Source organism: Enoplosus armatus, chromosome 3 (assembly GCF_043641665.1).
Source record: "Enoplosus armatus isolate fEnoArm2 chromosome 3, fEnoArm2.hap1, whole genome shotgun sequence".
NCBI lineage: Eukaryota > Metazoa > Chordata > Actinopteri > Centrarchiformes > Enoplosidae > Enoplosus > Enoplosus armatus.
In genome coordinates, this window is record NC_092182.1 from 11,133,216 (window position 1) to 11,147,698 (window position 14,483).

Here is a 14,483-nt window from a genome sequence, read left to right on the forward strand (position 1 = left end):
TGAGGGTGAGGGTGGCTACTTACAGTTACCGTAAGGTAAGATATAGCAAGGCTGCTGCTGGTAAGTGATGTATATGGGTCACGTTTGAGGTTAGTGCATCAGCCACATAGACTGCAGTACTGCAGGATGTGATGTTTTCAGTGCTCTACCAGTCACCCATTCCTAATAAATGGCAACTTGAACTAAAGTCAAAAGAGTCCTTCATTATCAACAATGATCATTTATTCATCTTTAACAATACAAATCTAGTCATAATAAATACAAAAATACATATTATATATGATAAAAAAATAAATATCACAGCTTCTTAAGTGACAGTTTTGGTTGTAACTTCATATGTGTAGGACTCAATATGGTCCTAAAACAGAAACTTGTCCTCAGGACAAAACAGTAAACTGAAGTCTCAGAACAACAAAGATTAAGTTCAACAAGCTCATAAAAGAAAATCAACATCCAGCAACACTCATACCACTGAAAATAATGGATTAAATGCAAAAGAGTGCAAGCTTCAATGACGATTTCGATTAGGGTCAGCAGGTCTTCAAACAGAGGCCACTCTGTGCCGTTTAGAGGCCAGATATGTCTCAATGTAGTTAAACAGCAGATCCAGCTCGCCCATGGCCTTATATAGACCTTTACTCTCCATCTGTAGATAAACACATGGTTCACTTTATTAAAATCATCTGACGAAACACAAGCATGCACTTGTGTACACACTGTACATATTTTACATATTTTCACAATTACAGATGAAATCTTGGCACTCACCTGAGTGTAAGTAGAGTTTAGGGCTCCTATGTCAAACTGTTTCTTGCAGGAGAAGTAATTTCTCTGTAAGAGGAACAATAGAAAGATGATGTTACCTCAGGGGTTACCAACTTCCATTAGACTGTCATGCCCTGAACCCCACCCAAGGATTTGTGTGCAGCAAATCAGAGGCAGAGCTCAGGACTGGAAACTCAGTGAGCAGCTGCATGCCCTCCCTTCTCTTCCCCTTTTGCAAGAACTGGATGATGCACAGTTATGCACGCTTCTGCAGTTTAGGAATCACTGACTAATGCAAAATTATGACCTGTCCTATGAGCCACCAGCAAACTCTTCCCTCTCCGTGGTGGTCAGCCATTTGCCTCATGTCAAAAAAAGTGTGGGGAATAGTTTGACAGTTTCTGGATGGTTTGTCTGTGGCAGACATGTTTCAAATTAGTGACAGCTAATCACATGTCTTCCTGAAAGGCATGACCATGTGGTTGGCAATGCATGAAAACAGAAGCATATACATGTGTTTTATGAGCAACAATTCACCCTAATAGTCCACGTGTCCAAATTTAACAGGACAATGACGCCAACGTTGGGACTTCATACTTTAATGTCCATTTTAATTCTGTTCCCCACTACATATTATCATATTATTATTATAATATAACAATATCCTATAACAGGACAGGACAACAATATCATCTTAAACTACACTGAATGCTATAAAACTATATCGGAGGCTTAGGCGCAGTCGTGATGTGCCTGTTTACATCTTCATTGCGCTGCAGGAGTAACGTGGTGTGTCAGCTACTCACACATTCAGTGACATCACTCTTGAGCTCGTCGAAAATCTGCTGGATGGACTCCATGTGAGGCTTTAAGTCCTTGGTGTCCTCCGTCACCTCGGCCATGGCTGTCGGCAGAACCGTGCCCAGATAAAACTCCAGTAAGCTGTTCATGGCTTGGCAGGCAAACGGGCTCTGGAGGAGGGGGAAAGCACCAGCAGGTTACAAGATGCCGTTTAACTTTTTTACTGGTGTGCACGGGAGAGTTGAACAGGAAACTTACTTTAAATGAGTTCTCGACGCTCTGGTCTAGCAGTGCTGTATCCAAGTCATTATTTGCTTCCTGCAAACAGGGGGGGAAAGCGTGAGCTCAGTGTGTCAGCAGACGCAGAGGCAGACAGACAGGCAGACAGGTGTGAGAAAGTGCAGCATCACCTGGAGACTGGCAGGACATAGCCACATGACCACATGGGCGGTGGGAATCTACACAAATGATGCTGCACTAACTGTCGAGGTGCGTGCAGAGTGAAACGCTGGTGTTTGTACTCACATAGAAGTCCCTGATCTGTGAGTAGTCCTCTCTGAGCTTCTTTAGCCTGACAGGGAAGCCCTCCACGAAACGGCAGCACCGGTTGTTGCACATGGGACTGCACCAGGCGGTGCTGAAGAAAGACAAGAGGACCAGGACGGACAGGACGAGAGACCGAGGAGTCATGCTGGTGGACAAGCTGCTGAAGACTGCTGGAGGTTGAGGAGAGAAGAGCGGTAGCCTCTGACTTCTGACAGGAGAAATCTTGGTAGGATGTTGCTGAAGTGCACATATTTGGGCTCATATCTTGTCTTAATATATACCCAAACTAGGGACAGATAGAAGGAGGAGACTGACTGGAAGCGAAACGGTTAAACATGCTTCATACATGCGGGGGAATTTCTTTTTTAGAATCATGCATTACATATGAGCTGCTCCTCCCATGAGATAGGCTGGTACTATTGATAGATCTCAAGATAATGAACTGTCAAGGAAAAACATCTGACATAGCACATATGGAATTTTGATATGACATAATTTCCTGTTATCATTGTTTAAGTTTTTAATATTATTTTATAGTGTATATATACTATGAAATTCTGTAAAGTATATATATATATATATACTTTAACGTATTATTATTATTGTTATTATTATATTTTCTTTTTACTACTTATTATCAGTGTTTGTACTAGTAGTAGTATCAATGACTACACATATCAGTCCCATACACAGTACAGTACAATAACATTGCCTTTAGCCTCTAAACTAGATATGGAACTTATAATAGATACTGCAAACGTGTTTGAAATTGCATTAAATGCTGTAAAACACATAATATTATTCCACAATTGGATTCACAATAACAGAGGAAATAGTGCCACCCAGAAGTTGGGTGGAAGAAGACCCAGAAATTGTGGTCTGAATTTAATGACGCTGTGGATTCTCTCTGTATGTCAGACATGCGTAATAAGACTGACAAGAGTGACGGCAGGTGACACCGACTCATCCTTGCTTTTCTGTCTAAGTAGGTGATTGGAATCATGGTATTCTTTGTCTTTGCACATGCATGAGCAAAACATATACATATATTTGTAAAAAAAAAAAAAAAAAAAAAAAAAGAGAAGAAGTTGTTCGTGACTCGTAGAGGTGGCAGCGTAAGGGGTGTTTTCCGTTCAGTACTTTTTTGTTTCATGGAATGTCCACTTGTCCACAACTAATGTGTATCCGTCTGTTCAGGTTAAACGTTGTTTTAGCCCATTTTTGTTGGGCAACACTGGTATTTTGAAATTCCCAGTCATTATCTCTACATGATGAAGACTTCACAATCTGTGCCAATAAACTTCCAGATGGTTCAAGTTAAAGTTCATTTACAGGATGATGCTTGTGTCATACTGAAGATGACACAGTGCACTTTTCACAAATTTAGGAATATAAAAACAAAGGTATGATACAGTGAGTACAACCGAGGCAACAAAGACAAATGTGGAAAAACAGTGCACCAATGCTAGAATAAAAGGTTCAACAAAAAGGTTTTGAGTCCATAAAAAGACCCTACAGTATGGAAGATTTAAAATGCCTAAATTAAAACAAATCAAACAAAGAATAAAGTGAAATGCAGTATATATTGTAATTTGTATTCCCTTTTATGTATGCATTTACTGTGTAAAACGACAATTGTTTTGCTTTTTGTCTGTAGTAATGGAATTAATTGTTTTTCATTGTGACATTCATTTTCCATGTAACATTAAAATCACGACACAGAAAACAATGTGCAGAGGTGCATTGGTGTCCATTGGGTGACTATTTCAGTCGACATTCTCCTCCCCTTCCGCCATCTGCGTGTTCGCTGCATCCAGGACTTAGCGGCGCCCAAGGTGATGTGATTGGTTTAAAGAAAAACAAACAAGGCAGAGCTTTTTTTTCCTCTATACCAGAATGATGATGGATTCAGCCAACCTTTCTCCAGCACTGGCACAGCACTAAAAGATGGCTATGGCTATATGAGATTATTGCAGATGCAATAATGAAATGGAAACACATTATTAATGCCAAAATGAAAAACAATCAACTGTCCAATCAACTCTTGGGGTAATGGCCATTGTTAAAACAGTAAATACAAACAACAGAAACAAACAGTTCAACATGGCATACAAACTGAAGACAAAGGGAGACGGTGATGGTTTGGGATTGAGAGAAGAAAAAAACAGCAATGGTATCCAATTATTTTCCAGAGAATTCTGTAAATTGCGAAATCCAAAAAACACAAGACAACACGAACTGCAACAATATGCATAAAATGAGGTGATTGTGCTTGTCCATACAAATTACAGGAATTATTCTGTAAATTGCTCAAAATGTAAATATATGTACATATATATACACATTAAAAGTATGTATGTATGTATATGTGAAGTTAAGATGAGACAGCAGTAACCAGTTTATGGGAAACCTCTCTAACACTGACTGTGTGTGTGTGTGTGTGTGTGTGTGAGAGAGCATGCATGTCTGCTCTCTGCATTTAGCTGTGTGATTTCATGATTTTGTGTGGTCACAGTTGCATTTTAGATGCTTCTGCCCCGTCTGCTAGGATTTCAGTTGTGGTTCTGTTTATGTGCCTCTGAGAGAGATTTTGAGTCTGCTATTATGTCATTTAGAGATTTTCATAAAGAAACTCATCTTTAGTCAGAACACATCTGCCTCACACACAAGAATGAATCAAAACCGGCGTACCAGAAGTGACCAGAGAAACTGCTGAGTGATATACCAACATCACAAGTTAACAGGAGCAATGTGTGCAGTAGGGTAAGGGTTAGTTTAATTTAGCTACGTTTCTCAAACTCTATTTGCATCTCTTTCTCTTTTATAATTTCTTTTTAAGAATACATTTATTTATTTATTTATTTATTACATTTTTATATACAACAGAGATCAAAACAGCTCAGACATGACATGACAAAAAAAATAAGTAAGTCAGTACAAGAAATAAAAATAAAAATAGTCGGCAATATATTCATCCCCAACCCTCTGCATCTCCTACAACATAGAAAGGCAACATCAAATAAATAAATATGTAAACAAATAGCAAGGTTATTGGAAAACTGGCTTTGCAGTGGAAAAGGTTGAAAGACAGGCTACACCAATTTAGGAAACCCTTGAAGATGACAGCGTAGGTCCAATATGTTCTGAGTAAGGGGCCCAAACTTTATAGAAAGCATCCACTGAGAAGTGAAGCATTCATGAGATGTATTCATTGGGAATACACTCCATAATAAGATTGTGCCAGACTTTTTTGTTGGAGCTTTGTTGAAAATATTCCGGCAGCAAAAGTCAATAGATTGAATAGCCTCTTGTGTTTTATATTTACAATATGACCATCTGGAAGACCAAGAAGGAGGCACATAGGGTCTAACTCTATTGGAACACCACAAATACAATTTAAAGTTACACTTACAGTGTAGATCTCCTAGCTTTGTTAACCCCTGGTTTTACCGTTCTTTAAAGCCCCAGTCTTGACAGCCTGGCAGAAAGTCCCCATCCAGAAAAGGAGTAAGAGGGGATGAACTGAGCACAGGGCGCTATAGTACGGGTGGACCCCCAGGCTCTGACAGCGCTTAAAGTGATAGGGTTAGTAGTCATTAACAAACAACAGTTCTACAAAGGGCATTTGGACTGAGAGGATTCAATGTTGAGCCACATTGAGGCTGGGTCATATTTGAGCCAATCTGCTATCACCCGGAGCGGTGTCGCCAACTGATAGAGTCTCACACTTGGTACATCTAAGCCCCCATCAGAGCCAGCCATTTGGAGTTTTGCCATCTTCAGTCGGGGCTTCCTTGTGCCCCAGATAAAGGAACTTAGACAATCTTTGAGCACCTTGATAACCAATGAAAAGGAAAGGGCTCTGACAGGCTTGGGACTGACGTTAGACAGACGTTGCTGAATTAATTTTGTACCCTGGAAAAGTGCCAAATGGCTCGGGTCAGGCAGGGAATAGAGATTTGTGGTCTTAAAAAATATCAACATGTCATCTGCGTGAAGAGTGACTTTGTACTCCCTCTCTCCAACAAGAATACCAGACATTGGAGCATTCTTCCTTATTGCCTGGGCCAGTGGCTCAGTAGCAACAATGAAGAGCAACAGGCTAACGTGTATATTTCCACAGTAAAGGGGAAAGTTACTAGATCTCAGCCCATTAGTCAGAAGTGCTGCTGTTGGATTATTGTATGTACTCTTGTTGTAAGAACCCTGACCCAATTGACAAAGTTATGGCCAGCAAGGGGTCTAAGAGAATATTGTTAAACTCTTTATAAAACTCTCACCCAAACCCATCTGCCCCTGGAGGTGTATGCTTTTTTGATGTGACATTATTACTGAAACTAGTTTGATTACATTTTTAGTTCATAATCATGTGAGTTAGACGATCTGTTGATCTAGAGGAGGCTTCATATCAGCAAGTTAATGCTCGTTGTGCACTCAAACCAGTGATTAAGAAGTCAATGATATTTCTCACACTGCTTATTCTGATCAAAGTGTTTCCCTCAGTCAGCTCTACCAGGAACCAGTGCCCCCTCTCAATGTCCCGCTCACGTGCGCCTCCACAAAATGGGGCCAAAGCTGAATCAGTCAAATCTTATCTTTCATGTATCATTTTGCTGATCGCTGAGCAACAGTCAGCACAAACGTCATCTTCTCTGGAGATGATCAGGTGCTAATGTGGTGAGATTGTCTCTTTGTTCTCTCTGGTTTTGCTCCCTCACCACCTAAACTCAGTTTCTGACGTTGTCACTAACCAGTGTTGCGATTCTGCAGTCAGCGATACTGCAGCACAACATGAAACCTGACTGTTGATATCATATCCAGGAACATGAATCACAACAGACAACCAGACTACATTGAACTGAAATAATAAATTGACAAAATGACAAAACCAGATGAGCTGCACAATGTACTGTAGTTTACATTTCCTCCATACTTATGCATGACATTGTGCTACTGAATAATGTACTTGCTGCCGTCTCTTTTAGAGGAAATCAATCTGTCTTTACAATAGATTCACCACATTCATCTTTCACTTTCACACAGGTCGTCTGTTTTACTGTGTGTGTGTGTGTGCGTGTGTGTGTGTAGCATTGAATCCTCCAGAGATCTGTTTCTGTTTTTTGTTCATGTCGAGGGGTTATTGTTATGTGAACATAAATAATAGTAGTAAAGTGTGCGTGCCAGGTTTTTTAGTGTGCTCAATAAGGATACAAAGAAAAGAGGAAACTATGAGAAATGTATATGAGCTGTCTCAGGGTCATTACAACAGGGTGACAGCAAACTGCCCGAGCACTCCCAAAGAATGCATGATGCATGAATGGGTGTTGTGACAAGTTGTATGACAGCTGATATCTGGGTGGGTGGATGCCCGTTTTGAGGTTTGTACAGAATGGAAAAGATTCTTGGAGTTTCATCGTTTCTTGTGAATGACCTACAGAGACCCCTCTGAATTCCAGATAAAGTAATTTAGACTTCCTCCCACCATGGCAAATGTGACCTGTAATCTGGTTGGCATAACGCCCCTGTGGATTGGAACAATTGTAAATCTGTGGTAGATTTTTCAACATAACTGTGATGGAAATTGGTAAAATATTAAAATATAGCATGCAAATATGAACTTAAATACCTTCTAAACAGATAACCAGACTTCCTCATGATCCTTATCATTTCTACAGAATTGAGTAAGCAAAATTAGATGAGTGTACTGCTGTAACCTGAAACTAGAATAGCCTCCTGTCCTTCTGCGGAGCAAGCATCTTTTCAGGAGGAGGTGAAACTTCAAAATTCCCTCTGAACACAGCGTTTGACCTGGACATTATCAGTGACGTAAGATTAAATTAGTTTAAGCTTTCCAATTCAATGAGTGATTGATATACTCCAGTGTGATGCTTCCAAAAGTATGACTCTTTATTCTCCGTACTGTTTTTATCTGTTTGGGTGCAAGTGCGTAAGCACATGCGTGCATATGGCCATTCGCATATGTGCCACTGATGGTGTTAACCACATTTATGTAAGCAGAGCTCATTGTGACAGCTCATATTTTCCCATGATGTTCAAACATCTGAGTGCTGAATTAGTGAAAGTTAAAAATAACAGTTTCTTAGTGCAATTTAAATGATGAATCACAGTTTCATTGTTTTTTTATTCATGTTAATTTGGTTCTTAGTCTGCTGATGCTCAGATGTGAAGCCATGTAGAACCTGGTGTGTGTGAAGAAATGAAATGAGGAGATATAACCCTCATGGCCAATCATCATCATGCTGCTGCTGCTGATAATAATGTTGGCTGTGTTACGCCCACCTGTATTGGATAAAACAGTGTTTTCATTGATCACCACTAGAGGTTAATAATGCAGAGCAGTCATCCCTTCTGCTGCACTCTTTGTAGATCTGTCCAAGGCTTTTGATACTGTTGATTATAATATTTTATTAAATAAGCTGTTTTTCATTGATGATTCTCCTTACATCTGGTTCAAAGTTATATCTCTCTGGAAGCTGATGGTTGATCAAATTCCCAGATGGTTGTTAAAGGCATCCCACAAGGATCAATAATGGGCCCCTTGGTATTTACTATATACATAACTTTTTATGCTGACGATAACATCTTGTATGCCAGATACTAAACGATCTACTCCGGGTTAGGCTCCTTTTGCTGCCATTATCACAATCATGATAGTGAGTTTTAAGAAAAGGCTGGATGGTCGCACTGCATAGCATCAGCATACCTGTGTTTTCATGTATGAGGCCTTGCTATCTAAGTTGCCAAGATATTTAACATCCTTAGTTGAGTTCAGAGTGAACAACCATGACACCCTATCACAGAATAACTATAAAAGTCCCTCAGACCAACTCTGGACTGGGAAAGACTGGTTTCCAGTCATTTGCACCTCACTACAGAAATAACTAACTAACTAACAGTACGTAGTTGAAGATGGTATGAAAGAAAAAAAGAAAAGAAAAAATTTTTTTTTTTGGAAATTAAACAATTTGTTTAATGTGTATGACATTAAGTATGATATTACAGACATGTTGCAATGGTACAATAATAACAGTAAAACTCCTCAACAGCTTGCTATGTGCAATAAATATGAATACATTTAAGTTGTGTAAATAAATGAATAAAAATAACATTAATAAAATAAAGCCACTTTGCCATTTTCCTGTCTGATTTTGTGTGTTTCTGATATATACAGTAATGTAGTATTTGAGCCAGCATTAAAATTATTTTAGACTGTTATATATATAATCTATGATAAGTTTAATAAATTGTAGGACACTCTGAACCCTAAATAACATCCTAATAGATGTGGTTGCTGTGTTTGTGCAGGTGACATCTTTTTCTTTTGAGATACTATTAAGTAATCCCTGATATAATTGACAAAATGAAATATTCCCAACAAAAATGTTGTGTGTCTGTGATTTAGTTATCAAATATCCATAACTGCTTAAAACGAATGAGATTATCATTACAAAAAAGAAATAAATGACTCCGTAGCACCCTCTGGCTGTCAGTTGTTATTCAATATACTACAGTACAAACTTAGCCTGCAGGTGTGTCCTCTCCACACAGCTGAGCACATTTATTAATTCAATATAATGTCTGTCTTTTATTAAAACACATTCTATTATTAAGCAGCTATTTTACATATTACTGCATTTCATTGCTGGATTAACCTGTTAGTGGGCTCAGGGCAAATATTTGGTGATGTGCCACCTTTGACCCCCCACCTACCGCACTCAATGCAATGACCCTGGGGAATTTTTGGGACCCTGAAGGTTTGGGCCTCTGGGGCATTTGCCCATTTTGCCCTGATCCAGCCTTGATGTATATCTCTACTGATGCTGACAAAACCTTGGGCCGAGTGCTGATGAACACTCTCTCTATGTAGAAACGCAGCACGAGTCGCAGGAAACAGCGTGTCTGACCCTCCTGATGGAGACACATAAAGGTCAGATTACAGCAGCTCTCACACATTCATGTTACATACTCATATACTGTTTATAGAGCCTTTAGCAGTCTGTGACTTAGGTCAGAGAAATATTCAAAATTTTAAACAAAAAATCTGGATAGAAATTACATAACCAGCACTGCATGGTAAAAACAAGAGGAGGACTGACCTGAACATCCTTCATCAATGATTTGTCCAGAAATTTCACTCCAATCTCAGTGTCTCCTGCTATCTCAATCAATGGGGTCATGGGTAAATTATTTACATTGTAGTCTGTGATCTGGGAAGAGTCCTCTCTGAGCTTCTTTAGCCTGACAGGGAAGCCCTCCACGAAACGGCAGCGCCGGTTGTTGCACATGGGACTGCACCAGGCGGTGCTGAAGAAAGACAAGAGGACCCGGACGGACAGGACGAGAGACCGAGGAGTCATGCTGGTGGACAAGCTGCTGAAGACTGCTGGAGGTTGAGGAGAGAAGAGCGGTAGCCTCTGACTTCTGACAGGAGAAATCTTGGTAGGATGTTGCTGAAGTGCACATATTTGGGCTCAGGCTTTGAGTTTGTTCTTAAAATGAACCTACAGTATGGGAGATTTAAAATGCCTAAATTAAAACAAATCAAACAAAGAAATTAAGTGAAATGCAGTATACATTATCATGTCTATTCCATTTTATGAATGGAAGTACTGTGTCAAGAGGGAATACAGGTGACATCTACTAGTCTTTGGTGATTGGAGTCATGGTATTCTTTCTCTTTGATGGGGTTTGCATATGAATCTTTTTCATACATTACACATGGGCTACTCCTCCCATGAGACTGGCACAACTGACATAGATCTCAAAAAATCCCACAGGCCGCACGATGGGGAAGCCCTCAGGTCAACAGGGAGGCTGTTACATTTGTTAGGAGTCAAATGGTTGAAGGCTGGTTGTCTGTATATTTGTGGTCTGGGATTAATCAAGATGACAATTAATAAATATCTACTGTACGTGGACGCCACAGAGGTTTGTTCTATGTAAACTAATGTTTAATATGTGCATTTGTGTTAGTCTCTATGAATGTCATCTCCTTTGCATTTAGCTGTGTGATTTCATGAATTTGTGTGGTTTAGTTGTATTTTAGATACTTCTGTCTGCTGATATTTCACTTGTGGGTTTGTTTATGTGTGTATGTGGTCTTCATTGAGGTCTTCAGACAGCAGACACAGAGCTGGGGTGTCATGAAAGTATGAATATTTTATCAAATCAAGTGTTATGATTTGTTACAGTGTGTTTAGTACAATGAAAATAACTAAGTACATTTACTCATTTACACATTGTTGCATCAGTATCAACAATATAATGATATATCAGCCACAGTGGGCATTCTCCTGCAGAACGAATACCTGTTTGTCAAGATGCAGTTTCAGGTTCAGCACTGTGAAAACACATGTGACCACATGTCATCTTTCAAAGAAGATAGTTTAATTTAGCTAGAACTCTCTAGTTAAGTTTAATTTCTTTGTCATTTTATGTTTAACAGCAAAGTGAAAAAAAGAGACAGAAATGTCCTGTTGTTCTGCTAAATAGCAGACAGAGAGGTTGAGGTTCCTGTTTTGTTTGATGACATTACAGAAACTAACATGATTTGATTTGTAGGTCACTGAGTTTTGAGTTAGAGGACGGGATGATCCAGTGAAGGTTTCAGGCTTCATATCAGCAAGTTAATGTTCATGGTGCATTGTGCCAGACTTAATTTAACTTCAACTTAGTTTAGAAGGTCATAACCAATCATGCTGCTGCTGCTGCTGCTGCTGCGAATGAGGATGATGATGTTGGGCGGTGTTGTCTTCAAACACTGTGTTTATATTTATCACCACTAGATGGTAGTAATGCAGAGCAGGAAACACTCGAAGTTAGTAGGTAAGAGTATTTTTTATTTTTTTATTTTTTTATTGATGATGAAAATAAACCATTGGTAAACCATTTCTTTAGTCTGCATAATAAACTACAGTAGGAGCACACATACAATACCTTAACAACTTTCTATTTTTGATCCATATAAATACTTAAACAGTTATGTCCATTATAAATATCTTATCAAAATGTCTTATTATAAATATCATATAAAAAATAATTTTGTCCACATGTCAGTGAATAACACACACACATACACACATTAAGTTAATTCAAGTAAAAAATAGAGAAATGCTAAATGGCACAGAAGTGAAGTGAACACATTTCTAACCTTCACTCTGCTTACAAGTAATGTCAGGTCAAGAGTTACATCTTTTGGTGTGAGCTTGGGGACTCATCATCAGCGTCTGTCTGATCACGCTGTTTTCTGGCCGAGTCCCTCCAGCCACTCCAGCACTGTGTCCAGTTCTCCCACGGCCTTCTGTGCCGCCTGGTTTGCTTCGAGCTGCTCAGAGTGACGGAGTAAGAAAACAGAGAGAGCAGTGGATTTAATGATGAGCACAACTGTAGAGAGGCAGTTTTCTGTTGCTTTGTCTTGTTAGAGTGAGTCAGCTACTGCTGAAGTGTTTGTGTAGAGTCACATCTTGCAAGCCCATTTAGTCCGCCACATAATATGTTCCATTAACCCTGCTAAATGATTCTGCCCTCAACACCTTGGCAAAAGTTAATTATATCATTTTATTTCCCCACCTATCTGGATATTCAGCCAAAACATTTAAGATAATAAAAGATTCCACATAGAATATTTGTGAATTGGACATCAAACGTAGCTCAAAGCATCATTCATTTGTACAAGTGCTCTCCTCCAGCACCGTCTGCAGTCCACTGTGAGAATGTGGGACATGGAGAGATGTTTATGTTCAGAGAATATTTGTTCTGCAAACTACATACCTTGTTAAACTCAGCATGCAGGGAGTCAACTGTTCTCTGTGTTTCCTCTGCACAGTGGCAGTGCTGAACACAACGAAGCACAATTATTAATACAACTTACTCATGTTTTTAATGGAAACACACAATGTTCATCATTGGACAGCTAACTTACACATTTGTGTATATCTCTCCTGATGCTGACAAAAGCGTTGGCCAGAGCGCTGGAGGAGCGTTGCTGCTGAGAGGAGGCATAGTTGCTAAACACTCTCTCAACGTAGAAACGCAGCACGAGACGCAGGAAACAGCACGTCTGCCCCTCCTGATGGAGACACATAAAGGTCACATTGCAGCAGCTCTCACACACTCATATTATACACTCATACACTGTTTATAGAGCCTTTAGCAGTCCGTGGCTTAGGGCAGAGAAACATTCAGAATTTGAAACAGAAAATTAGGGTAGAAAGAGCATAACCAGCACTACATGGTAAAAAAAAAAAAAGAGGAGGACTCACCTGAACACCCTTCATCAATGATTTGTCCAGAAATTTCACTCCAATATCAGCGTCTCCTGCTATCTGTAATGCAAATACCACAGAGACAGTAAGCATCTCTCTTAAATTTCTGCAAGTTTCCATCCACTCAAAGGTGTCATAAACAGTGTTTGCTGTGAACAGTTTCTGATACTGATAAAGTGATTGCCTGTGTCTGCATGTCATGTCTTATTAGGATTCATTTTGAGTTAGTGGTTCTGTGTGCGTCTGTATTAAACTCACCGCATTTGATCGTATGGCAGAGTAATATTTGCGCAGTTCGTGCGTGTGAACGTTGACAGAGCAGCTGTCCAGATGCAGAGTTCGGCTCTCCACAAGTTCACTCAGACTCAGGAGGAGCAGGAGGAGGGAGCAGCCGAGCAGCATCTTCATCATCATCATCGTAGTTATCTGGTGGGAAAGCTGACAGAAACATTTTGTTTGTTAAGATCTCTTCGGATGAATTAGTGAGAATCAATTATTACATGTAGGTAAGCGTTCAACCAAGGATTAGTTATTATTATTGATTATTCTGTTTAACATGTTTTTAATCAATAGAGGAATTGTCTCTCTAAGTCTATAAAATGTCATAATATAGTGAAAAATGTCCCCAGAGCCCAAGGTGATGTCTTCATAATTGTTGTTTTGTCCAAACAACAATTCCAAAACCATAGATGCTAAATTTAGAGTGATTTACAAAATAGAGAAAAGCAAATCCACAAATTTCAGAAGCTGGAGCCAGCAAATGTTTGGCATTTTGCTTAATAATTACATAAATCAATTAATAAAACTGTGTTTTTCTGTCAATAAATTAATATTATAGAAAAACGTTCATGTAACCATTCAGTATGCATTTAGAGCATATGAAATAGGTGGAATGATGTTTGAATATATTCTCCCATCCTACTTGACTTTCTTTTCCGGTTTCAAAATCTAGTCCATCTAGCAAACGGCCATTGTGATTTTCAGGTACCACCACCATGTATCACCCACCACCAGCACCACCTGAGTGGGTGTGGACTCACCTGTGTGTCGCTTACTCAGAGGAAGAGTCCTGGTGAAGATGTGCCT

General features: G+C 39.4%; 2 protein-coding genes across 2 annotated transcripts; both read right to left on the reverse strand.

Moving 5' to 3' along the window:
* Window positions 1–529: 529 nt before the first annotated feature.
* Window positions 530–2,256, reverse strand: il10 (interleukin 10). The gene is made up of 5 exons (XM_070902150.1): window positions 2,092–2,256; window positions 1,825–1,884; window positions 1,572–1,736; window positions 769–831; window positions 530–646 (listed from the first exon to the last, which is right to left on the reverse strand). The coding sequence occupies exons 1-5, from the start codon at window positions 2,254–2,256 to the stop codon at window positions 542–544; spliced, it is 558 nt and encodes a 185-aa protein (XP_070758251.1). The 3' UTR covers window positions 530–541.
* Window positions 2,257–12,367: 10,111 nt separating this feature from the next.
* On the reverse strand, window positions 12,368–13,808 carry il19l (interleukin 19 like). The gene is made up of 5 exons (XM_070902996.1): window positions 13,656–13,808; window positions 13,395–13,457; window positions 13,055–13,201; window positions 12,904–12,966; window positions 12,368–12,457 (listed from the first exon to the last, which is right to left on the reverse strand). The coding sequence occupies exons 1-5, from the start codon at window positions 13,806–13,808 to the stop codon at window positions 12,368–12,370; spliced, it is 516 nt and encodes a 171-aa protein (XP_070759097.1).
* Between the last annotated feature and the right edge of the window lie 675 nt (window positions 13,809–14,483).